At 41.2% G+C, this 25,361-nt stretch overlaps 1 protein-coding gene across 1 annotated transcript in view; it reads right to left on the reverse strand.

Moving 5' to 3' along the window:
• LOC109475212 (hemicentin-2-like) overlaps positions 1–13,861 on the reverse strand; it is a 24,536-nt gene extending 10,675 nt beyond the window's left edge. Inside the window, exons 1-3 of the mRNA XM_019775806.1 lie at positions 13,447–13,861; positions 10,423–10,761; positions 2,904–2,979 (exon numbers count right to left, since the gene is read on the reverse strand). Coding sequence (XP_019631365.1) covers positions 2,904–2,979; positions 10,423–10,761; positions 13,447–13,633 — 602 coding nt within the window. The 5' untranslated portion in view covers positions 13,634–13,861. The remainder of the gene's footprint in view (positions 1–2,903; positions 2,980–10,422; positions 10,762–13,446) is intronic.
• Positions 13,862–25,361: the final 11,500 nt, after the last annotated feature.

Raw genomic sequence — 25,361 nt, forward strand, 5'->3', positions numbered from 1 at the left:
TATTCGGCTATGCGTAACAAGGATTTAAATCAGCTTATTGCTGATTTGGATTCTATCTCAACAGGAAAGTACAAGAGTTGAGGTCAGCTCCCGAAATGTTGTCGTCTCTCCATACATGACCAGCGTTGTTAGATCGTTTGATATTTCCCTCTGACCCCGAAGTACATCCACAACTCAGCGGGAAGGTCGAACCCTCTGCCGCCCGGTCCCACATGGCTACACAAGCGTGCCCAACCCACAAAATGAATCAGTTAGAAGCAATTATCTCCGATAATTGTCTTCAGTGGTGTAATAAGCGAATGAATCAACTCGCTTACACATCGCCAGAACTTTTAACGACTTATTTCTCCCAATTATTGAGATGCCCGGTGGGGGTTGATGAAATATTCTAGTTTTGGGGGAGTAGCTACGTCCGTGCCAGAGGAGGCTGTGTTCACACATGGGTGCACAGGGCGTCCCATACATGTTCATGGACAATATCACATCATTGGGACTTTGACGTAGATGCGATACTCCTCCTTTGAATCAAATCCTAGCCGATAATGCAACCGATTAGTAAATAACACCATACAGGGCAGGGGGATACATAGTTAGGAAAGCGGTGGTCTTACATTGGTGGTCTTGACTTTCGCGATCCAAATCTGATATAATTATTTAGTTGGTACTAATGGTTCTTCATCGTGCAAAGATAATCACTACCGCTAATCAAAGGCTGTATGCAAACCAAGGCCACATGCATTATTATTTCATATCCACGTGCATGTTGGAGGCAAGCTCATGCCTATCTAAGTAATCTTTGTCGTAAAATATTTGCATTTTTGCGTGTTTCTTGGTAGTAAAATGTATCTTGAAAATTGCTTCTATAAAGACAGCTTTTTCCAGTTGTGTCATAACTGTGATTTCCCATTCCGTTTTTTTACAGTTACAGGTCAGCCCATGTAAAGCTGCGTTTGATCCTTCAGACTTAAAAATCCTCAACTAAAATTCACTACATCAACCTTACGAGGCGCAGCCTACACTTTAACGTGTCGTTTGTGAATAAGAAAGTAAAGTGGCAGCCCTTTATACGATTTGCTTCCTCTTTGATGTTTCTTTTAATGTAGCCGGCAATCCTTGGTTATTGCTGTTTTCTGACCCCAGCTCACATTTTGTTGTCGCCTCTGCTGCAGCTCTAAAACCTTCCTTTGAGGACTGGTAAGCGCCAAATGGTGGTGTTTTGTTAAAACATAGCATTAATATCAACTAGCTAGCTTCAGTGGCGGGAAATGTTTACCTTTGTGGTTGACGGGGGACGCCACACACTTTTTGATTGCCTTCTCCAAGAGTTAAAATCACGGACTACGTAATAAAAGAAAGTTACCAACGGCTGCCAGGTTGGGGTTGTTTTGCATCCAACTAGCTAGTTTCAGCTGTTTTCCTGTCTGGTTGACGGGGGACGCCACGCACTTTTTGATTACCCACTCCTAGAGTTAAATTCATGGACTACGTAATGAGAAAATGTTACCCACGCCGGTGCCAGGTTGGGGTTGTTTCGCATTCAACTAGCTAGTTTCAGCTGTTTTCCTCTCTGGTTGACGGGCGGCGCCACACACTTTCTGATTACCCACTCCTAGAGTTAAATTCATGGACTACGTAATGAGAAAATGTTACCCACGCCGGTGCCAGGTTGGGGTTGTTTCGCATTAGCGGGTAATTACTAGCTGAGGAAGACGGTGCACCCCAGGTCGCGCTCTATCGATTCGCGCGATGCAATTTGAACTCCGTTGAGGCATCAATATTGTTCGATTGAAATTCCTCGGGGACAAGGTGATTCTATTATGGAGCCGTAATGTGTCCCTCGGAAGAACGCCCTGACAAAAGAGAAAGAGTGACTGTAACCGGACTGGGCAGTCATGTAATCTCTACTTCAACTCAGATTGATGGCAAGGAGGCGTCTGGAGGTTGGAAAACGTTCTCAATTCTCAGTTCGTCGAATAAACGCAATATTGTGGAATATGTAATGCCAAATGAGAGAATGATTATTGCGTGATACAAGGCTTGCAATGAGAGAAATATCCTCTATAATTGTATCCAACATAAGTTTCTGGTCCTAGCTATTTCATGATGGTACAAAATGGGACCCCTTGCGTAGGTTGTTTTAGGGTTATTTCAAACGCTTCTATTATTAAACGATGACGAAATCGTACCAAGAACTGGAAATAAATGTCAATATTGTAGATTTCCTCATCACCAATTTCTTATTTTATTTTTCACACTGAAATTGAATATTAGGTGCCTTCAAAATCTTCCCTTGATATAGACAGAAGAGGCAACTTTCCTGCAACGTATGGCCCACCGCTCACCGAGTCACGTGTTCACGTATCTGCATAACGTGACTTCACAGAAGCGGTGGATTTCTCCGTTAGAAAGGGCTCACGATATATTAGAATCGTGCATCTAAGCCCAGTCTTATTAGCATTAGTCCCATTCAATTTACCCATCTGACCAATTATTTGAGTCACACATCGCATTCGCACTCACACCACTCAAACAGATATTCCTGTATTAGCACCCAGCCAAATTTTAAAAGGATTTTTTTTGTTTACTGAGACACCTGTCTGTGTTAAAAATATACGTGCTGACGACTTTTTGTTTATTGTGTAAGGGTGTAGGTATGGCCCTCGGCCACCTTTAGAAAACATTTCTTACTTGGAATAAAAAGGTTGTACCTACGTGCTATTCCTATGTTGGCATCCGGCCAAATTTTAAGTATTTCTTGTTTACTAAGACCCGTGTCTGTGTTAAAAATATACACAATGTTCACAGTTTGTCCTTATGTAAGGACGTGGGTATGAAGTTGTAAAGCCATCCGGCCGTGCCTTTTTAAAAACTTTTCTTGCTTGGGCTAAGAAGGTTGTACCTACGTGCAGGTTAGCTTGACCGCCTTCCCCCTCCTCTCGTAGACGTCCTGTCGCGGATTCAGCTCCAACTTGGGAGGCACTGAAACATACATGAAGGAGGACAAAGATCAACGCAGAGATATCATCAGTCATGTCTGCTCCAATGCGTTTGAAGGCTGGCACCAACAGTTTCAGCTGTTGTTTCCAAATTGCATCAAAGTCGTATCAGGCTGAGTGGTTTTATGACATAAGCCATACCCGGGGGTAGACCGTATGGGTCTGATATTGCGCCAGATGCCACAGGGTCCCTGTACGCCTGACGGTATACACCATTAATGCCCCTTTATTGCGGATATTAGTCTCACATCCAAATGTATCTATTAATAAAGAACGTGATGGGTAGAAGGTAATAACTCATTGAGACATGGAAACATCTGGATCCGCTATTTTCTCAGATGGAGTTTGGAAACTGTTGGGAATTACATGGAATGTGAACTTGACGGGGATTATATCATCATTTATCTCACATGTAGGTTTAAGGGATTAGTTAAGGGTGACATCTCTCCCGGTTAAGGCTCAAAGAATATACCGTTTAACGTGTACTTGTGGGACCTATTCTGTCTAGATGCGTTTTTTATGTACCTCTATGGGCACATTTATTCCTTTATTTGTTTAAATTGAATGGATATTAAGTACATGTCTCTTCGGGGGCTTCCATAGCTATAGGAACGTCTCCAAAAATTGGACATTATGCTGTTTTCTTAGACACTGATGTACATTTTATGTTAGGAGGCAAGCCGTCTTTTAGCAAAGTTTTATGTTCACTTCCACTGCTGCGTCATTTTTCTATTTGAATATATATAGAGAGATCCTTGCTAAATTACCATGTCTCATTTTGCAGTGCTCTATGGCAAAGCTAGCTCTCAATGTGTCCAGCTGAAAGTAATAATAAAAACATCTAAATAATAATAATAGCTTAAATAAACCGATCATTTACGTAACTGAATGGGATCGGAAGTAGCAAAATAATAATAAATTGTAATATTTCTGTCAGTTTACGTTGTCCATATTAAAATTAACAACATGATAATATTAGTAGTATGGTCTATATATCGAGATAGGACTTTTAGTCACGTGGAAAAATCGCACATTCGAGCCAAATATTTCTTGTAACTCCTTGTATCCATATTGAAGTAAACAAACTAGCTATAGATCACTACACTGAAGTCTACCAACAAAGAATTTTAGTCACGTGCGAAAAATCCCACATTCAATCAACTATTTCTTTTAACTCCATTTGTCCATATTGAAGTAAAAAAAAAGTACACTTTATTAGACAAGCCTATCAACAAAGAATTTTAGTCACGTAGGAAAAATCGCACATTCAAGCCAAATCTTCCTTGTAACCCCGTGGATTTCACCCCTATGAGATTAATTACTTTGTCGGAGCGACTCCGCACATACCCGGGCGTTGCTTGCTGACCTTACCAGGCATGCCAAGCGGAATGATCACCTAAACAACCTTTCACATTTCCCGCGGGGGTCCGGGGTGCTGAGACCGGACAGATACAACTAGCGATGTCTCCCCCAAACCATGTAACGAAGTAATAAAGCAAAGACTGGTAATTAAACTTCTGAGAGTCGCACCATAAAGCCTGAAGATGGGACATGCCCGTGGAAAAGGTCAGGCCATATAGAGCATATCATCACCAGTGTAATTATACCCGGGCAGACTGCGAACGGATTAACTGGCAGCTAGCACCATCTGATATACACGCGTGAACTCTTCTGTTGGAAGCGGGCTCCGCTGAATACAGAAGTAATTAAGGAGTACTTAACGTTATCGCCCGGAGAGTGGAGAAGGTAAGAATGCTGACTGTGGGGAAAAGCTAGAAACTCCGGGGAGGGGCCATGCGTGCTTCAGCTTGCAGCCATAAGTGAAGATAATTACAGAAACGGCTATTTCAAGATTAGGGGGTGCCAAAGGCATTTCGCATCGTTATATAACTCCTACTGAATGTTCATTGCATTCTGCTGCAATTAGTTAAACATACTATCCAAATTCCACAAGTATTGTCTAGATAATCCGGACGCTTTTTGGTAGATAGATGTTCAAATCAATATTATGCTATGACCAATTTCGTGCCAAAAATTACCACAGTGTTTACGTTTTACATTTTTTCAAGAAACCTGTCCCCTTCTCTTAGTACTGGTATTCCATTTAATATTTAAAACACATCTTTGAATGATACGTCAAGTATTGCTCATATGTGCCCAATGAGTTGTAGTATCCATGCATACAATGCATATTGTAAAGTAATACATGTCAGGATGGAGTGCAACATTTAAACAGCCTGTCGTTATCCAAAAATAAAAACAAAACATAATGCATGGTATCTCTTGTAGTACAAGTATCTGTATTGAAAGTCAGCAAATGTGAAACTTGAAAAATTGGCAACACTCTGCTACACCCTGATCTAGGAATCCATGAAATCAATCAAATGGTTTCTTTATAAAAGAACAAACAAGAACTTGTAGTCATATCTTGTTGTACAATTTACGTTATTTAATAATCTCTATTTGCAAAATCATGCCCGAAGGCTAATTGCTTTTACAGAGTCAAAGATACTTAACGGTACGTTATTAACATATAAGGCAGTAGTAAATTAAATCAAATTAAATCAATAAGTTACTCGATAATAAAACAACATGATTACACCCCATTACCCAGTAGTAACACAGTTCGACATTACGCCAATGTATTAGCGTTAAATACTGCTGTATAAAATAATATCGGCTATTGGAATAGCGGAAAGCGAGTTCCGTGCAAAGAGCAGGTTCAGAGAAATTACCCTCTGATGTGACAGATGTTGGGCGTGATGCGTTGGACAATAGAAGCGTTCTAATAGCACGCAAGGTTCAGGTCAAGACTGTGATCCACCTGTAAATGAGAACGCAACTCTCAAGGGCAATAAAGGGCACACCCACATACACGGAGTTTCATAAAGCAGATTACTACAGTAATCGGCCATCTTGATTTTTGAAGATCATAAATCATCACTGAGAAATTCAGCACTCTAACCCTCAAACCACAGCAGATTGTTTTCCGAGGAATATTACAGTATGGAGTCTAAACTGACCTTATAATGTTTTGCACGAGTATAGTTTTTGTGACTTTTTTGGTGATTTTAAGTATGTATAGCTTCATTACTCTGTGAGGGACAATTGGACATTATCTTAATTTATGCACCTCACAAAAGATGCCTAGAGACATCCATGTCGATGATCTTTAACCCCAAGTCCATAGGCAACTAGGTCTAAGATCACAATGTTTTTTAATTTTCTGATTCACCAGCAGAAAACTCTAGTAAACAGCTACGGCCAACTGGTTCCTGCTTTTGGGACCTACCTTCCTGTGTCTGACCTTTTGTGGTCTATGGTCAAGGAATTCTCCCACCCACGGCTGTCACTTAAGTGTACGGACACAAAACCTTACCGCACACAAGCTCACCTCAAACAATACCTCCGTACCCAGAGGTAGTGAGACGTAGTCACACGAAATTGTAACACTTTCCATTCCGGGTGCACATGAAAACTCCATCAATCAATCTAGAAACGTACATACTTGCCGACGGTACCATCTTACGTGTGACATTAAAGGTAAATCAAATTGTACAACATAAATGTGCAGTATTATTCTGAGTAGCAACTTTTGTTACGCTAAGCGTTTCCTCCAAAATATTCATCCCAAATTTGCTTCCTTCTTTCTCTAATTTGCATTGGTTATTACTTCATAAACCAAAATCCCAACTTTAAATCTTAAATCTTCCTCTGAGTGTACCTTTATAGCGTACCTTTATGCATGTTAAAGGTAGGATATCGTGCAATGTACGAATACTTCCTGAATGCATAGTTCGGCCAGGGATATAGTTCGGGCTATACATACTAGCCCTTGCAATAAAGCATCGACACATGAAAGACAATTTCCGTGCTTGGCATTGCCTGAGATTTGTGGTATAATCGCCCTACTTGCCATTAGGACCCAATTCTGCCCAAATCACCTGAGAATGCCATTTTCCATAATGCCACTTTCTGGAGAACTCCGTCATTTTAATGAAGCTAATACAGTTTCTAACAGCTTCCTGCATGATGAGTCCATTAACGGCCAGGTAATGACAAATGTAATGCTCGGGACAAACGATAACTGCACAGCACCGCCACTGCTAATAGTTATCGATGCACTGTAGGAAATATCACTCATGGATATTGACACTTGTTGGGACTCGTGCCAACCGCTCTCACGAATTGGTGGACGCTTCTGTTTTCAATTGAATTATATCACACATTATAACCGCAGCGTGTAGCCATTAAGGGTACAAAACCTGCAACGTAAAGTTAGCTCATTTTGTAAGACAGTGAAGAAACACGATTGCCATTTTTTTAAAATTAACTAATGGTCCACAGTATTTGTCTACAAATTGGTCAACGCTTCTGTTCATATATTGAATTATAGCACAGTATAACAGTACCATGTAGCCAGCAAAGGCACAATACCCGAAAAACAAGGTTTCTCACAAAATGACCCGTAGCAAGAAGAATTAATATAAATGTATTCCCCCTTCCCCACCACCATCCCATGATGGAGGAATGAAACGATGGTTGACAGAATTTCCCACAAACTGGTCAACGCTTCTGTTCCCAAATTAGATTATAACACAGGATAAACAATCCGGGTATAGTCATTAAAGATACAAGATTTGGCACAAACACACCTCCTAACAGAAAGAAGATAAACGTTTGCCCCCCTCCCCCATCACCATCTTCAAATGACAGACGCGGCAATGAACAAATGGTTGACCGAAGTTCATGCCAAATTGGTCAACGCTTCTGTTCCCAATTGAATCATAACACAATATAACCATACCATGGAGCCATCAAATACAAAATACGTGCACTACAAGGTTTGCAATAAACTTCCTTTGTGACAAAGAGAAGATAATGTTTGCCCCCCCCCCACCGCACCACCTTTCAAAGACAGCAGTGAACAACAAATGGTTGGCAGAATTTCCACCTAGATTTGTCAACGCTTCTGGTCTAATTCATTTATATTACAGTATAACAGTACCATGTAGTCATAGTATACAAAATACCTGCACTACAAGGTTTGCCACAAACTTACTTCGTACAGAAAGAAGATATTGTTTGCCCCCCTCCCCACCACCTTCCAATGACAGAGCAACAAACAAATGATTCATAGAATTTCCCCTCAAATTGGTCAACGCTTTTGTTCCCAATTGAATTAACAACGATACCATGGAGTCATCAAATACAAAATACCTGCACTACAAGGTTTGCAATAAACTTCCTTTGTGACGAAAAGAAGAAAAGGTTTGCCCCCCCCCTCCCCACCACTTTCAAATGACAGAGCAATGCCCCCATGATTGACAGAGCTATGATTACGCAGGCTCGACAGACATGGGTAATCAAGTCACAGCAAAAAATACGGATGTAAAAACAGCAGGAACAGCACAATAATTGGGCAATTACAGTACTCTACCTTACTTTAAAGCCATTTTGTCTCGTGCACGCACACAATGAGGCCATACATTTTAGGGGGAGGGGGGCAAATTATAGTGCTAAAAGAGAGCTCCGCTGTTAACATGACGTTCAACATGCTTCCAGACGAAAGGTCATAAATCCCAACGTCTGGTACAGTTAGGTGAGCCATGCCTTTTGCTTGTGACATTTGGTTTGGGTACTTTGCATATTTGCTCGGTACCTCAGCGAAAATAATGATAATCATGAATAAATAAAAACCTACCGCAAAGTGGGTAATCCATCTTAATCTGGCGGCGAGATTACTTGTGAAATCAGTCAACTGAATCCTAACAGCGACTGGCAAATCTATTAAGTGTAAGTTAGCTTAGAGGAGGGTAATATAACTTCATTACTTTAAACCTTCATATGTTAGACATTTTCGCTGTAACCAGATCCTTACAGCAACAATGACTTATATACCTTCCGCATGGGTTTAATCATGAAAATCCGAAAAGAAACTCTGATATCTACATTTTCGGAAACTTAAAACAGTTAAAAACCCCATCTTGGACCCCCTCATTCTCCAGTCACCAGATATGTAATTTCATTTATTTGCCTAGCGCGAACATACTTCTTCGCGTGAACAAAACCCCAGATTGAATTAGCCGGAAGGGTAGTGCTCCACATAACGTGCTATCGTCTGTGGGAAATCTCTGGGTATTTTTTCTGGGGCGTTTTTGAGTTGGTGCAAAGAAACGGGCAGTCTGGAAAACGTGCCTGTGCATTGGGTCACCTTTTCCTTGTAGCCTATATCCTAAACCAACTACGAAAGAAAGGAACGTACTGTTGTACAGTCTTAAATAGGGCGAGTCGACCCGTCCAACCTTCGGCACAGTTCAATACTTTCTTGCAATTTTTGCCTTTAAGTTAAGATTTGCATAGTGGATCCATACACAGTACGTGTGCTGGCGCGATCTTGTTAAGCTTCTGGAAAATTGCCAATTACGGCGCATTCTTTGTAATGAAGATTTAATCATTTAATCATCCTAGCCTGTTACAACGATTCTTGCCTTTTCAGCCATTGGAAATAGGATACATATTCAAGACGTCTCATAATCCAGTGTACGTATCAAGTCAATATCGTATGGCTGAAATATATTCATGAATAGATTTCTATATTTAAGGTAAAATACATCAATAGAGACAGACGTAAGAACATAACAATACACATAAACTAAACACTCAATAATTTGTACACATTGAAAAAATCCCAAATTGGTACTCAGATCTTAAAGACGCTGTATAACGCTGTTTATGTTGTATGGTCTTTTGATGGAGGAATAACATAATTTTCTGCCTCTGGTATCGAATGTATTTCTTTTCTTCTGTTTTAAAAATTAAAAAAAAAATAATTTGTTAGTCTTGAGGTGAACAAACATTGAGCTTGCAATTCTGCCTCTTGGGAACTTAAGGATCCGGAAACAGTTATTATATACTTTACGCGACATATGGCTAGCACAATCAAATTAACGGAGTTCCATAGCTGGATACCAAACAACTTGAGGCAGTAAGTCATGATTAACAATGTTTGTCACGGTAGAAGAAGTAATATTGACGATTCATACGTTAAATAAGATGCAATTTCAGGGCAGCAAAACAAATAAAATCTCTCTACTATTGACATTTACTGCATTTTATTAGCACATTTTCGTCATTATTTCATACTTGAGCCGTTTGAATAGCCACAAAACAAGCCATAGGAGGCGCCTCCTTATCTAGTTTTTGGTTACCACCATAAATAACATAGCTTGCCTACGATACAAAACAAGCAACTCCATCGGCGACATCACATTTGTACCACACAGATATAAGTATACTATGGGATAGGACTGATTCAACTTATTACACTGAAAGAATAACCAGAAAATTGACTTTTAATATCCAGTCTTGCTGCCCTGAAATTGCATTGAATGCCTTTAACGTAAAAATATTGTTTGTTGCTTACCTATGACTTCCAGGGACACGGTCCTCTCTTGTGTTCCGACTCCCTCCAGCAGGGCTGTTAGTACGTACATCCCCTCGTCTCGAAGCTTCAGGTCTTTTATCCTGAGAGAGCCTCTATCAGTCAACTCTGCCCGTCCTTTCAAAGGTCCTAAAGAATTGGACTGCTCGCCGGCGCCCTTAGGCTTGTACATGTAGACGGCAATGCGAATCTGACCAGAACCCTCTACTTTGCTCCACGTTAAAAACAAGACATCGTCCATGTTGACTGCACCGGGGAGTGTTATTGAGTCACCCTGGGTACCCTTGGCTTCAACCGGGTTGCCCATCTCTCCATGCACCCCTGCGGTAGAGAAGATGTTGTGCACGGTTAGGAAAAGGGAAATGGCGGATCTAGACCACCAGGAAGTGGACATGGTTTGCCGTGTTTATTTATCCCATGCGGAAACTCCGCGGATAAACATTGGACGAGAAAATATACAGCAAAGCCGTGTCCGCGGAGCACAGCGAGGGAGACCCTGTTATGAGTGAATCAGGTCGCGTGTTATCATGCCAAAGCATCATCAACTAAATTAGCATGTGATTATCTGTAATTGTATTATCGTGCCTCAAGTGGTAAGAATTTATAATGCGGGCGCTAGCGCTCTCTCGGGGGTGCTTCTCACAACGTGAGAAATTCAGACAAGTTTGACAGGGTCCGATAAATGCAATTTATCATAACGTCAGGCCAGAAACGTTACGAGGGTAAGGGTCAGCTTGCTTCTAGGGGACCCCAGATTTGATTGACACATGGCTATCCTATACATTTGTCATGGCCATGGGTATGGTGTACATTCAGATCCAGTCAATTGACTCCCCTCCATCTTTTTAGTAGATTATCACTGTCTGGGATAACGCCAACGCACAAGGTGCCCACCGGGAGTTGAATAACGCCGTTAACTTATACCGTTTCGCGGTAACTCCGGGACTAAATGGACGCCATTTTCTTTTTCCGTTATCTTTGTTTTGCCTTCTTTTAGAACTTTGTTTCCAGCCAACCGCAGGTTTAAATCCACACTACCGCGGCTTGACATATGAAGACTTCGTTTGGCTTTGACAACATAATTCTGTTAAATAAATAATAAATGTCTGCCGACCAATAACGCCGTTGCAAGCCGACGCCCGCTACTTTGCAAGCGATTTTACGACACGGCAGGATTCTGGCTGTCCTAATTAGCCAACATAGGCTTATTGTGATCCGATTATGTGAGCAGCTCGGCTGCAAAATGAATTTGGTGGATAAAAACCCTTAACGGTCCCCAGTCTGATAGACGCTGGTGGAGAAATACATCGAAATAATCAAATCTTTTTGTCGATGAGATGGGGCTGGATAACCGGAGGCACAAACGATGCCGACCCCGAATCGCGTGTCTCCATTCATCATGGTTCAGGGTGAGGTGCGTGAATACCGGGCTCGTTTCTGGCTAAATTAAACTGCGTTAATATCCCGTGGAGCTAACGGTAGACAAGGCCCAAGGGCGCCGTAATAGACCACGGGATATTTAGCATCTGCCGTTTTCGAATTTTTCATATTTTTCTGGGGGGGGGGGCGTCGAATTTATACTACGGTTTCTTAGAATGCCCTGGTTGTTTAGAAAGCTTTTTTCGAATCTTTCATATTTTTTGGCCATGTTTTCTTCAAGAGACGCCTTTTTGTGGTATCCGAATGCCTGAGGGGTTGTATGGAGTTTGTATACAAGCCGCATTTCTGATAAGGTTGTTTAGAATTAGAATACTAAGGTTGTTTAGAAACCTCCTTTCGAGTCTTCTTAATGGCCGTCTCTTTCCCCGAGACGCCTTGTTGTGGTCTCGGATCGTTTAAGGGGGTGTATGGATGCTGCATCAATGTAGTATCTCTGCTAACGTTGTTTACAACCATAATACGTGAGAATGTTTAGAAAGCTTCTTCCGAATCTTTCATATTTTTTCCGCCGTATTTTCTTTACGAGACGCCTTGTTGTGGTCTCAGGTCACCCTGAGGGGGTGTACGCAGGTTGTATACAATCCACATTCATGCTATGGTCCTCTTTAGAAAGCTCTTACACAACATCTGCCGGCTAGAAAGTCCTAATGGACGACGCTAACCACCGTTATAACCCCTCACGGTTGGAAATCACATCCAGCCACGCAATACATAATAACCTATCGCACTTTTCTAATGCCGTCTTTCTTTCTGGCGCACAAGGAGGTCCTGGCCCTCGGGCTAGGTGAATGGATGATGTGAATGGCAATGCGGCAGTAGCTACGGCAGGATATACTGTACGTCTGGAGCGTTAACAGCCCTCGACCAAATCATCTTACGGTATATCCAGTGGGGGGAATTATATGGGAGGCCCGAGACTGCTGCGCTTGCTATCTGCAGTGATCGAATAGCAATATCCGTTTGATGTTGAGAGGCGAGCCGTATATCTGCTCGCGGAGACCGTAGCCCGTAGGTGTGTTCGTGGCACGCGCGTGCTTATCTCCGCGATCGCGGCATGCGGCGGGGTTAATGGTCGAACAAGGTTTGCCAGATCGAAGCACGTCGCCCCATTCTTCAGAGCGGACACCTTGTGTGGATTTATCCCCGGGGAAAACGCGGACGTGAGAATACAGTAGCCCGGCCACCGCCGCTAACGTTTTGATCTCACGACAAAGGCGGCTTTGCACCGCCTGATACGTGTTGCATGAAAGGGAAAGAATGAGTACGCCAATATCAATGGCTGCCATTGGGCATTCCGTGCTCTATTTCTTCCCATCTGATCCGCAGACTGAAAACAGGGCAGTAAAATACACCACCGGCACGCGTTTGGAAAGTAAAGCATCGAATTCCTTTGTCTGTTCCGGCAACATGCATCAGTATGGCACAGCTATAGACCGCCGTGCAGACGGAAACCGGGAACGCTAGTCTAGGAATTAACCTGAAGCTAAGTCCCGTTATCATGTACAAGCCCTGTCATTTCGGACCATTATGTGCTACAGCGGGCACGGCCACCCTGGTATCACTTACCTTGCAACCGCAGCCAAGCGATGCCGTACAGAAGCAGCAATCGGCGCAGGCGGTTGGAGGCCCTCCTCCACATCCTTGCGACGGGCCTAGTCTGTCTCTCCGTGCGTCTACAAGCAGCCCACCGGCCGCTCACCGCCTCGTGTGTGTACCGGCAGGGGGGGAAGACGTCTGTCGCTGCCGCCTCCATGCTCTCCCTCCTTACGTGCGTTGTTCGCCAGACTCAATACCGACTGAGGCGATTGCGAATCGTTGACCGAAGTTGGCAGCGCGCAGGAAAGCTTAAGCTGCGCTGCCGTGGCGACAACCCCCAAGTGTAAACTCCACGCGAGCTCTCGGTCGTCCGGGCATCTCGCTCAAATCCCATCGATCCTTTCTGCGCATCGCCGAGTCCCTAATGTCGTCCCGCGCGCGGCGAAAAATTATGGGCATTGATTATGGCGGGAGAAAATGAGCAATGTGCTCATATGGAAAGGGCAGGAGAATGGGTTTTCCGCATACTTCATTTAAAAGCAATTTGCCCCAATTTATAAGGTGCGGTGCCTGTGGGGAATGGCGCCACCCAGTGACGGGCTATTTAAAGTGCAATGTTTCAAATTCAAGATAAAAGTACTCCTCATTCGTCCTGGTTTAGCTCACGGACTTGCTCGACTGTTGTCCAGTCATCAGATATGCAGCCTGCGAACCACAGCAGGTCTAGTACGACCCCACATCTCCTACGCGCCCCTCCATTCTCCGACCTACTTGGCCCTAATGGCATTAATATGTAGAGAAACATTTGGTAACTGGCGAGCATCCCTGCCCCGGCTTTTCTCTTCAATTTGTATCCTTAGTGACAAATTAAGGGCAACATTCCAGGCCACGTAAAAGAAAACAACTAAGAAAAAGATGATAAGTTCACCAGAAATCCAATTGCAGTGGGATAACTTTGAAATAATCCGGGTGACGAATTAAGGGAAACATTTCAGGTCACATAAAAATATAAACAACTTAAAAAAAGATAATAAAAATCACCAGACTTCCGATTGAAGAAAAAAAACTTTGAACTAATCCGGGTGACGAATTTAGCGAGTCGACATGGGCAGCCTCTGGGGCCTTGTTCCGATGGCGCTGATCCTTGAAGGCCCAAATTGCGAGCGGAGATTGGAAGAAGTCGAGTGTCCATAAACGCCTTTTGGTGACGGCGTCTACTCCATCGCGGAGAATCTGCTCCAAGCCGCCGACTTTGGGAATGGCAAGCCAGCGTGAAATGAAGGCTTCATTTACGTCCACAATCGTGTCAGGGAGGGAACATCTTGCTCGAAAATGGTAGGGCAAAGCAATTGGAGACTCACGGGTCACCCCTGATGTTGCTCCCAATAGTTCCCGAAAAAAACCCTTCTCCGTCCAAGCAAGTCGATAAAACTACAGCGCGGAGAGATGGGAGAATCACATAAGGTGAACCCGGAACGACAGTTGGAATTAGATTTTGGCTCCACTACCATTCCCACGGTTTCTCTTGGAATTAGCATCCGCCAGACGCATTCGCAACGTCGGTGAAGAATTTATGCTGCAGCGGATTTAACCTCGCTATCTCCCATATTGCCTATTTTACGAAAGGAGAACCGCCTTTGAATACACATCTACGGAAGCTCTGCAGAGCGACGCACGGCTCCGCGGCAATTTAGTAACACAGAAGCTACGGGGCGCTTTTAGAAAACGGCTTGACGCATTGGAAAATGTTGGGGCTTTTTACCTCCATGAGAAGTGGAGGTATTGTTATTGGTGTGTGTGTGTGTGTGTGTGCGTGCGTGTGTGTGCGTGTGTGTGCTTGTGAAGACAAGAAAGATAGATTATAGATTAGGTTTAGTGATTTTGCTAATGACGTAAATTGACGTCAGTGTCTGCACACTTTTATGTTAACGGCTTAACGCCTAAAGCAACATTGTGTAACATTAGGTCGACACAAAAACTTAAATTTCGTAGAAGCTAACTTGAATTCAGTGAAGGTGCCAAAATATGACGTCTTTGGAGTGTGTTTAAAGCTTTGAAACACAGCCATGTTAATATATTTACTAAATTATTTTTTAACATATTTATTTGCGCAATTATCTCACATGTCAGAAATGTGAGATAATTGCACAGATATGGTGAGAATTAAATTACAATCACTCAAACATTTTTCAATTAAACTATTTTTTTTATTTTAGCAAAAATGTTACATAATGACCCTTTAATGGACTATTTGCTCCGTGGTTGACATGGGGTCATAAAGATTAATGATCCAATCACCTGAGGGACATCCATGTTTTCCTGAAAATGCAGCCCTGATCCTCGCAACTGGGTCATCACACATCTGACGGATTTTCCGGTTCATTAGGCCCAGTTGTGAACTGTTGCGGCGGTGTTACAGCCCACTGGGGGTTACACAGAGGTGGGTTGGACCACCAGGGCAGACGTCACTGTAGGGGAGACGCTAGAGTTTAAATAGTCCTACGCATTGCAAACTTTGCAAAAACAGGTAAAACAATGTCATCAAATCTCACCTTTCAGGATTTCCTGTCACCTTCATGAGCTAGCATATTTTCTATTAATTATGTAGTTTCAGGCCTTTTTGAGAAATTCTATTCGGCGATTCACAATATATACAACCGTGTCTCACTCCACATGTCGAGGCAAATGGACTTGACAAACCATTTAAAGTCTAACTACATAATTAATATCGAGGTACATGGATTGTAGTACATTGAAAAATTGACAAGAGATACCATAATTTGATAGTTTATAGAATAGGCCATCCCGCCACCCCCTGTCAAATGCCTTCTTCATATCGACAAAGCAACCAAGTAGTTTCCCCCTCTTTTTTGATATGTATTTTTCAATTAAAGCTTTCAGAATAAAAACATTGTCAGAGGTTCTAATGTTTTCTTGTGTATTGTGGAATATGTATTGCAAGGAATGTTGGGATGAATACGATTCCACCAATGACGCCGAGCTGCCCATTTTGTCCGAAATCTCCGTCAGTTGACGTGAAAAATTACCGGCACCTTCAGACCGCAAAATATCACGTTACATGCCCGACTAGATCCCGTAAATAGGTATAGCTTGTCTCTCTGCCCAGAAGACGGCGTGGATCGTTTTGGTGAATAATGCGCCACGAAACCGCCTGTAAATGTCATAACATTCAATTTGACTGAAAAATGCAGCTGAGGGAGTAAAGCATCCACATTGTATTCTCAGGGCTCCCTTGGTCACAAGTACAATTAGTGAGGACATTATCAAACAACAGTAAAAGGCCAACGGTGAACCTGATAAATACGATTTTTAATGTCTAATAATTAATAATACAGATTACAGATTCTTCATTGACTAGATGAAAGTACAAGAACTTTCGTTTGGTGTACAACTAAACAATAAGATCGAACAAAACTAAATACATTATATAAATAAAGTCGCCCAAAGTACATAACATATGTATGGGGCAAACTTCGTATATATGGCAGCGGCAATATTAGAGATTCAACTAACATCTAACATGCTGTCTTTTAAGAATAAAAAATTCGATCTGTCTGATCAACAAGGATTAGAGGGAGCAACACATCCATACAGTAAAATTTGTGGTGGGTATGCCATATTCGGCTACGTGTGACAGAGACTTCAAAATCATACCTTTCCCAGAGCGAGTTCAAAACCCCTTCACAACATTCTTTTGATATTCATTACCAGCGACATACCCGTAAGGTCATTGCGAGCCTGCTCAGATGTTCCGTATTATGCCCCCGAAATCCAGTACAAGTGTGTGAGCTGAATTTTGACAGACGTGCCAGCGACCCCCTACGGCCACCTCTAGTTGGACGGTACGGTTGCAAATCGAAGGTAGTGACCTCGGGAGGCTGACCTTATCGGCTGGTCCATATTACTGGAGAGAATTCGTGTTTTGGCAACGATGCTTCTGCAGCGACGGTTACGAAGTTATTTTCTTGTATTTCTTACTACAGATTGTCTAACAGTGGTAAAAATGTTTTTTTTCCTGTTTTCTACAATATTGTACAATGTCAAAGTTCTGTTCTGAAAATCGGAAATACAAATGAAGAATTGCTTCAGCTATACGGCGGCTGACACAAAATATTCAAGTATGACAAAAACGTTGATCAAAGATTGCCTACACAGGGGAAGTGGCGATGATCAATATTCAAGCTGGTCAACACAGGCAAGGAGTTCACAAAACAGCCTATAGTTAATTCATAGATAACCGCAAAAAAAGAAGAAATTCAGCTTGGCACAGATAGCAGAAATAAGTCGAGATATGAGATATAATTCATGGATAAAAAAGGAAATATTCCTTCCAGTGACATAACTGTCGATATCCAGAAATGCGATAAGGAAATCGTTATGGCACATATTCAAGCATTCATCAAAAAGTTTCAATACATGATTACGAAAGGGGGTCAAGGACGCGATGTTTTTACTTTCGTGTAGTTCATGAAAACTGCCATCTAATACTAAAAGATTGTAATGAAAAAGGTGGCCAAGTTCAGATTAAGCATTGAGCAGGACACTTTTTATTGCAATGCGACCTCGCCACAGCGTGCGTTTTTCCTCACAGGTAATTGTGAGTGAGTTGACTTCTTTTTTGAGGTTTGACATCTAATGCTCCCCACAAACATGGGGCCACCAACCTTACGTCTCCAGTTTCAGTTTCAGTTTCAGTCTCCATCCGAAAGGACGAATGTAATTCCTAACCCATTCCCGAGCGGGGTTGGAACCTCAGCACCCTGAATACACGAAATTTCAATCATACATGTACAGTGAAAGTGTATTTATCTGTGAACGTCTGATGTAACAGCACTCAGGCTTAGAATATCTCCAATTTCTAGTATAGCACAACCGCGCACACTAACAAGCTGAATGCAGATGGCGTCCATTTTCTGGAAAGTTTTGTAGCCCATGTCTGAGTTGAGAATCTTTTATACTATCCTATCGGATTTTACAACTAGGAACTCGAACAAACGTAATTGGGTTCTCAGGGACGTCGATACTAAGTAGGAAAGGTTATGTAACACAGCAGGTATAGCATAGGGGTGTCTGGGTTGACGGTTATGTCAAGGGCCTATGGGCTCATTCCAGGTTTGCTTTGACATAGGTCAGGACACACGTAGCGTTCCAGAGAGTATGCAGCTTATGCCTGTGCAGACAAATTGGTCCCAACGCCGTGCGACTACGGCACTTTAGGCTTACCAGTAAGATATGCTTGAAGACGTTGGATGTAGTAAGATATGCGAGATTTTTAAACGACATAACGTCGTTGAAACTAGTTAATTTCAACTTGGAAGATTTATTACAGGAGGGGGATCCAATTTCTTAGCGGTTTAGTAACATGCCAGGAGTACACATTAGTTTTTTTTCTATTCCAGTATTGCATGACTAGACATGGCGACAGCACACTCAAGTTATATCAACTTATTTTATGCCGCCGCTAGCGCAGAGGACGAATACAGGACAAGACAATACTCATTTTCTCTTGAGTTGGAATCCCCAAACGTGTCAAAAATAAGCCAACGCCTAAACATTTGCTGAAGAAATAAAGTTAGTTAGGAACATACAATTTGGAGTTACTTCTTAGTAAGAAAGGATAACTGGAGTTCAAGATATAAATTATACATATTAATAAAAGCAGCAATGTTTTTTTAATAATAAAAGCGGAGTAATGATATTAAATCAGTATTTTTAATTCTTATGATGAATAACATCCAAGAAAAGAAAACATGTTTCAACGATTTAAGGTAGTCGTTACTATGACAGGATTCTTTTTAATAGATAAAAAAGAAAAAAAGACAAAAAGGGGACAAATTTATCCAAACATTTCGTAATGTACTACATAGTCTTTTGTAGAGTAGAAAAGACTAGAATTGTAATACAAGTTACCATACGTTAAAGGATATACAATTGATTTGTATCCTCATCCTGCAGTTATCAAAGCACATTAAGCGTGATCGTAACAGGCATGGTTCTTAAAAGACACATGATATGCAATTAACAATTGCTAAATGCATGCTATCTACCAACTAAATTTAAGGAAACTAGGCATGTGTATAAATGACAGTGCATATAATTCTATAGGACTTAACCCTCGCTTATATTATTAACTAATTTCACGCTGATTACAAAAATGTATGTCACACATCAGACAGCGATATCGCAGTCTAGCATCAGTATATAAAGCCATGTTGCCAACTCTAGACTAATGACTAAGGTCTGCTTTTACCAGTCATTGAGCTATATATTACACTCCTGGGGGGATTTGCCTTCAAATTAACAAAAGGGAAGTGTGTCGGCGATAGGCTTTTAGCAACAGTTTACCAGCCATATTCCAGTAAGGTGGGGGATTTGGGGTAATTGCAATGCCCAATAATCTATTCTTGGCGATGAGCCACCCTTTTTGATGTCAGACGCCATAGTGTATTTTGCCTCTCAGGTTAGAAAAATACGTTGTACTAGAGATTCCAAGACGATATTCTGGAGCAATTTGCAAATCCTCACGTTCCTTTCCACACGTAGAAAAGTTTCAGGGCAGGTGGCAGGTAGCTACGGAGTTAAGCTGGGCAGCGGAGGGTATTAGTTCACACGTGGACACCCATGTGGTGACAGACTGGAATCAGAATTGCGGGCATCATAGGACAGCGGTCTTATAATTGGGCCTCAGATGGCTCAGACAGATTTAGGTCCGACACGTGTACTTATCAAAAGGAGTATTAGTCACCCTGAGGCGTGAGCGGAATGTGATCCCAAACTCATGCTTGAACCAAAATGGCGGACAGGGAGTGGCCTGCTTATTGCTGACCTTCGACCCAAGAATAAAACATGACACAGAGCAGTAACGGGAGTTGCTATTGAGAGACTTCGAAAACATGTAAACTATATGCTGTTAAAAATCACATACTTTAGTTTCCCTCATAAAAAAACACATTCTGAAGGTAGTCCGACCGCAAAATTTGTGAATTTTGTACGGTAGAACGTGTGTGTTCTGACTAAAACAAGCTCATCGTGCCCAACACCTGCATGTTTTTACTTACTTCTAGTTGTTGAGCTCTGCATGCTCTGGTGATGTGAAAAATAAGTAAAAACTTTTGGTTCCCTGATGAGGCCGTTTGGTACTATTCTGAAGTCTAAACGTGGTTCAGAAAACTCTATAATTTCTGCAAAATAACATTCTCGATCTTCTGTGCCACTAACATAATACAACATAGTTGGTACCATTACTCTCCTGTCATACTTATTGTAGTTGTAGACATCTGGCTGTTGTCCAAGACCTGAACATAACTGAGTCTTGTACCTAGTTGTGGTACAAATTAACCTGCTCGCATGCAGCAGACAAAGCTATATATACCCGGGTTAATTACTATACCTGAGCAGGTGCGCAGAATATTGCCCAGATTTTACAGAGATATTGCAGAGATATTGAGATTTGGCCAAAAGTTATAGTACTGAACGTGACATGGTTGAGATACCCTTAATCTTACATCGTATTATCTTATGATTGGTGCCTTTAGTACGATGTATTAAAATGAATTGGTAACCTCTGAATGGTAAATATCATGTTACTGATATATTTATATCACGGCCTGTGGAAAGATTTCATTCTTCATGTAATAATAAAATATACCCAACTCTAACGTGATGTTATTACCGGATATACTAATGTTCTGAGATAAATTCCACTAAATGTCAAAAGGATATCATTGAAGATCATACTTAGTTCTGCCACATTCATGTAGATAACGTACTTTTCAGACGCTCACAAGTTGTCGCTGAAACGTCAGCTGAATAAAACTCTCCACTGTGTAAAAAGAATCTCTTTATTCATGCACGATATTCTTTTTTTTTTACTCTAGATCGTTGCAACATTTGCCTCAGACGATGTCTATCCAGCAAAGTTCTACACGGTTCCCGTAGGACCTTCAGCGTGAAACGTTAATAACATAGCTTGATAATGATGCACAATGATAATTATTTCTCTTCGTTTGTATTCCCCTTGCCCCTTTTCGTACTTATTGCTTCGTAATGAGTGCGCTCGCTAATGAGTGGAGAATTACGATTAACAAGATGAATGCATCATCACACAACTCCTGATTGCAGCCAGCTTAGCATATTCAGCAAACAAATTAAAAAGACATTAAAACGTCGAGCGATAGCACCGAGGAATACTACATCAGCAAAGCAATGTTAAATTGAAGAAATCAAATGTGTTGGGGGGATCTTAATTTGAAGAAAACCAGCAAAAATAAAACCCCAAAATAAAGAGACCCCTCCCGTAGCTTGTTTTAGGGCTATTTCAAACATTTCAATTATGAAATGGTGACGAAAATGTGCCAAGAAATGGCAGTAAATGTCAATATCAGGCAGATATCATTATCGAGAATATTTTTGCCGAAATTGCATTGGGGCTCTTCAAATGCAACGACATGCTTAAATCGATGTAATAATTCAATAATAATTCAATAAATGTAGTAAAGGTATATACAGAAACATGTTTTCGTTTTACGGTGTGTATAGACGACATTTATTTCAATTTCATAAGTTTGTAAGTTGACATACAGTATACCAAAATTATGTTACCGTAACTATGATAGAATATAGAACGGTGCAATTACATAATACTTGCCATGAACATTTGTTATTTAATGTGGAAAAAGGTCAAAATATTCACGATATCATAAAGAAACATGTTTTACCATACCGTGTTAATACATTGCATTTATTTCAATGTCTAATCCCTGTGAGTTACAATGCAATCCAAATTTCAAGTAATATTTCTGTTACTATGATAATGATAGAATGTATGTTCAAATTTTTTGGCATGTTTCGTCAGATTACAATTTATTTGAAACTTATTTTCAGTGTATGCTCTAATTGAGTTAATAATAGAGTAGTGAGAATTTATAGAAGCAAGTTGGTATCAAAAGAGCTAAAATATGACTTGTGTGCCATGCTATTTACGGCATCTTTGAGTAAATTACTCAGTAATTTCTAAAAATTGTTGACCAATTAATGTAGAGTTTTAAGATGCGTCGAAATCATGACACAAAGAATTCAGGTCATACAGCAATTATGATCGAATGTGACTAAAGAGGGCAATTTCACAATCCATTAAGGCTTATTATACTTTTAACTGTTGGCAAAGTGAACTTAAAGCACGCCTAGAGAGACATGCCATTATGACGTTCAAACTTAACCTCCATCTCCAAGGTACTTAAGGTGTTCCTCAACACTAACAGTATGATTTATCAGCCTTTTACGGAGGTGATTTATTTGAATTTTATGCTCTCAAATATCGATTAGGAAGAATTGAATTTCGGGGGTCTGACAACTAGATCTAAGTTCATTGATGTCAACAGACAAGAATGAAAAAAAACACAGCTTCGTCATATGCTTTTATGCCGTAGAATATTTACGTAAGGGGGCATTATGTAACATTTTTGCACCAAAGTGATTATTGTAATGACAATTTGCTTGCTTGTAATTTACTTCTACTTTTCCAAAAAAATGTGCCATTATCATCTTACATTTTTGACATCCATTCTTGGCGCTAAAGCAGCCCACAGGAGGCGCACTCAATTTGTTGTAACACCACAAGCTATAATCAGAATAGAAAAAAAATTGACAGCTGTGTTTACAGATTACTACATATAAGGAGTCATATTTTGGCACCTCCACTTTCTGAGCGGCATTTGATCGCAATGAGGTGGGGTTGATTTAACTTGCTTTGTAAAGAAATGGCAAGAAAATATACTTTTTGTGTCGTCCTAATGTTACATAATTTAGGCTAACGAACACGCTGAATATGGAAGATTCTGTAAAAGCTTTTGCCACTGCAACTTCACCCCAAACAATTATAGCTAGGTGTTCCAGTACTCCTTTTGTTTACGAGCCACTGATGTAAGGGAAAGATTACGTTTATTATGCATTGCAAACGATCGAAAAATACCGGCAACCAGGGAATTAGGTTGTGCATGCTTTTGTGAAATTCATTGCTTTTAGCACAGTCATCTCTCTTAATGCAAATACAAATCCAGGGCTTAACCGCTATCAGTCACGTTTGGTATAATGGTACTCAGGTGAAGGAAAATCTTTAGTCAGAAAGTAATTGAAATTTTATCTCTTTATAACGCAAATGTCATTTGTTCATGCGGCATATGGGAGGGGGATTAGGGTATATGGGTTATGCAGGGATTTTCCGATAGTAAGTGGCATTAGAAGAGATTAATCGAAGTCGCTATACATTCCGAGGTGAAGTGTAATAAAAGGTAAAACTTTAAAACTCTGCTTTGACATCGCGGTATTACTCTACAAGATGGATTTTGTGTAGAGGTGTGATGTGTCCTCTACTGTCAAAGATAACGTTAGCATGATACAGACACATGTTCTACGGCTGATTGGTCTAACCTTAGCACGGATACAAACGCATGTTCAATGGCTGATAGCATGGATACAAATGCATGTTCTACGGCTGATTGGTCCAACGTTAGCACGGATACAAACGCATGTTTAATGGCTGATAGCATGGATACAAACGCATGTTCTACTGCTGATTGGTCCAACGTTAGCATGGATAGAAACGCATGTTCTACGGCTGATTGGTCCAACCTTAGCATGGATACAAACGCTTGTTCAATGGCTGATTTTATGGATACAAACACATGTCCTACGGCTGATTGGTCCAACGTTAGCATGGATACAGACGCATGTTCAATGGCTGATTGGTCCAACGTTAGCATGGAAACAAACGCATGCTCTACGGCCGATTGGTCCAACGTTAGCACAGATACAAACGCATGTTCAACGGCTGATTGGTACACGTGTATGTGATATTGACCGTATCCATGTCACAGTAGTCTGTTTGGAGGTGGAATACGTAATCATTTTGAAACAAATTTGAAAATTGCAGTGATAATATTAAGCATGGTCAATTGCCCATACGTGTCAATTATCCATCGATGAATGTGTCAAGAAGCTTGTTTTGCCGTTGGACCAGGTAATTGGGTTTGGCTGGTAGCATTATGAGAATATCGATACATTTGAGTATGGTCCGGGTCAAACAACAAAATATCACCGAGACAGTCCACTACATAAGCGCTATCCCACCTTTAACGATAGAGACTTTTTTCAATGACAAACACAAAAAAATGTATGCTTCGACCAGGATCATCCCTTTGGCCGAAGTGTCCTGATTATGTATAGAATGATGTATAGAAGGGCATGGTAGAACAGGTGTTCTTATTAGGACACCCGTTCCAAGCTATCATTCCAAGGCCATACATGATATACACGTAAATACAATTATCGAGTCCTTGGAGCAAGACAAGTGCCACAGCCAGATGACAATTTCCACGAACAATGCTGCTCTATACAACGAGTTTTGGTGGAATCTTTTCAGCGTGTTTTGAATGGAGCTTCCTTTTTAACGGTTTGAAAGACTTGTAGCAGACTTGATGTACATGTAACGATAGCGTTTAGAGAGACAAAAAACGCCACCATAAGAGAGATGAAGAAAACCTTTAAAGGGCGAGTCCTGCTTCGTATCGATCTGCCAATTCCTTTTGCCTCAGCGCATCGTTGTTCCCAATCAGATACCCTATTCACCTAATCCAAGAACACCCTATCTGCCGAACAGCTTGCCATATCGCCACGGTATTGATTCCTTTCACACAGACTGAGATTAATGGTCAATGAAGTAATCGTTTGGCGAACTGGAAAACGTTACGGAATCAAATTTACTTCATCATTCGGGGTTTGAACTTCAGCGTAAATGGATCACGTGATGGGATACCTCGGGGAGTTGTGAATCAATTTTTACTGCACAGCAACAAAAATAAATTCCGACGTAGATAAGGCGTCGAATGGCTACAGATTTAGTTGATTTTTCAGTTCATTATAAGAAA

The sequence above is a fragment of the Branchiostoma belcheri genome, unplaced genomic scaffold, assembly GCF_001625305.1.
Source record: "Branchiostoma belcheri isolate BF01 breed outbred unplaced genomic scaffold, Haploidv18h27 scaffold33, whole genome shotgun sequence".
Classification (NCBI taxonomy): Eukaryota; Metazoa; Chordata; class Leptocardii; order Amphioxiformes; family Branchiostomatidae; genus Branchiostoma; species Branchiostoma belcheri.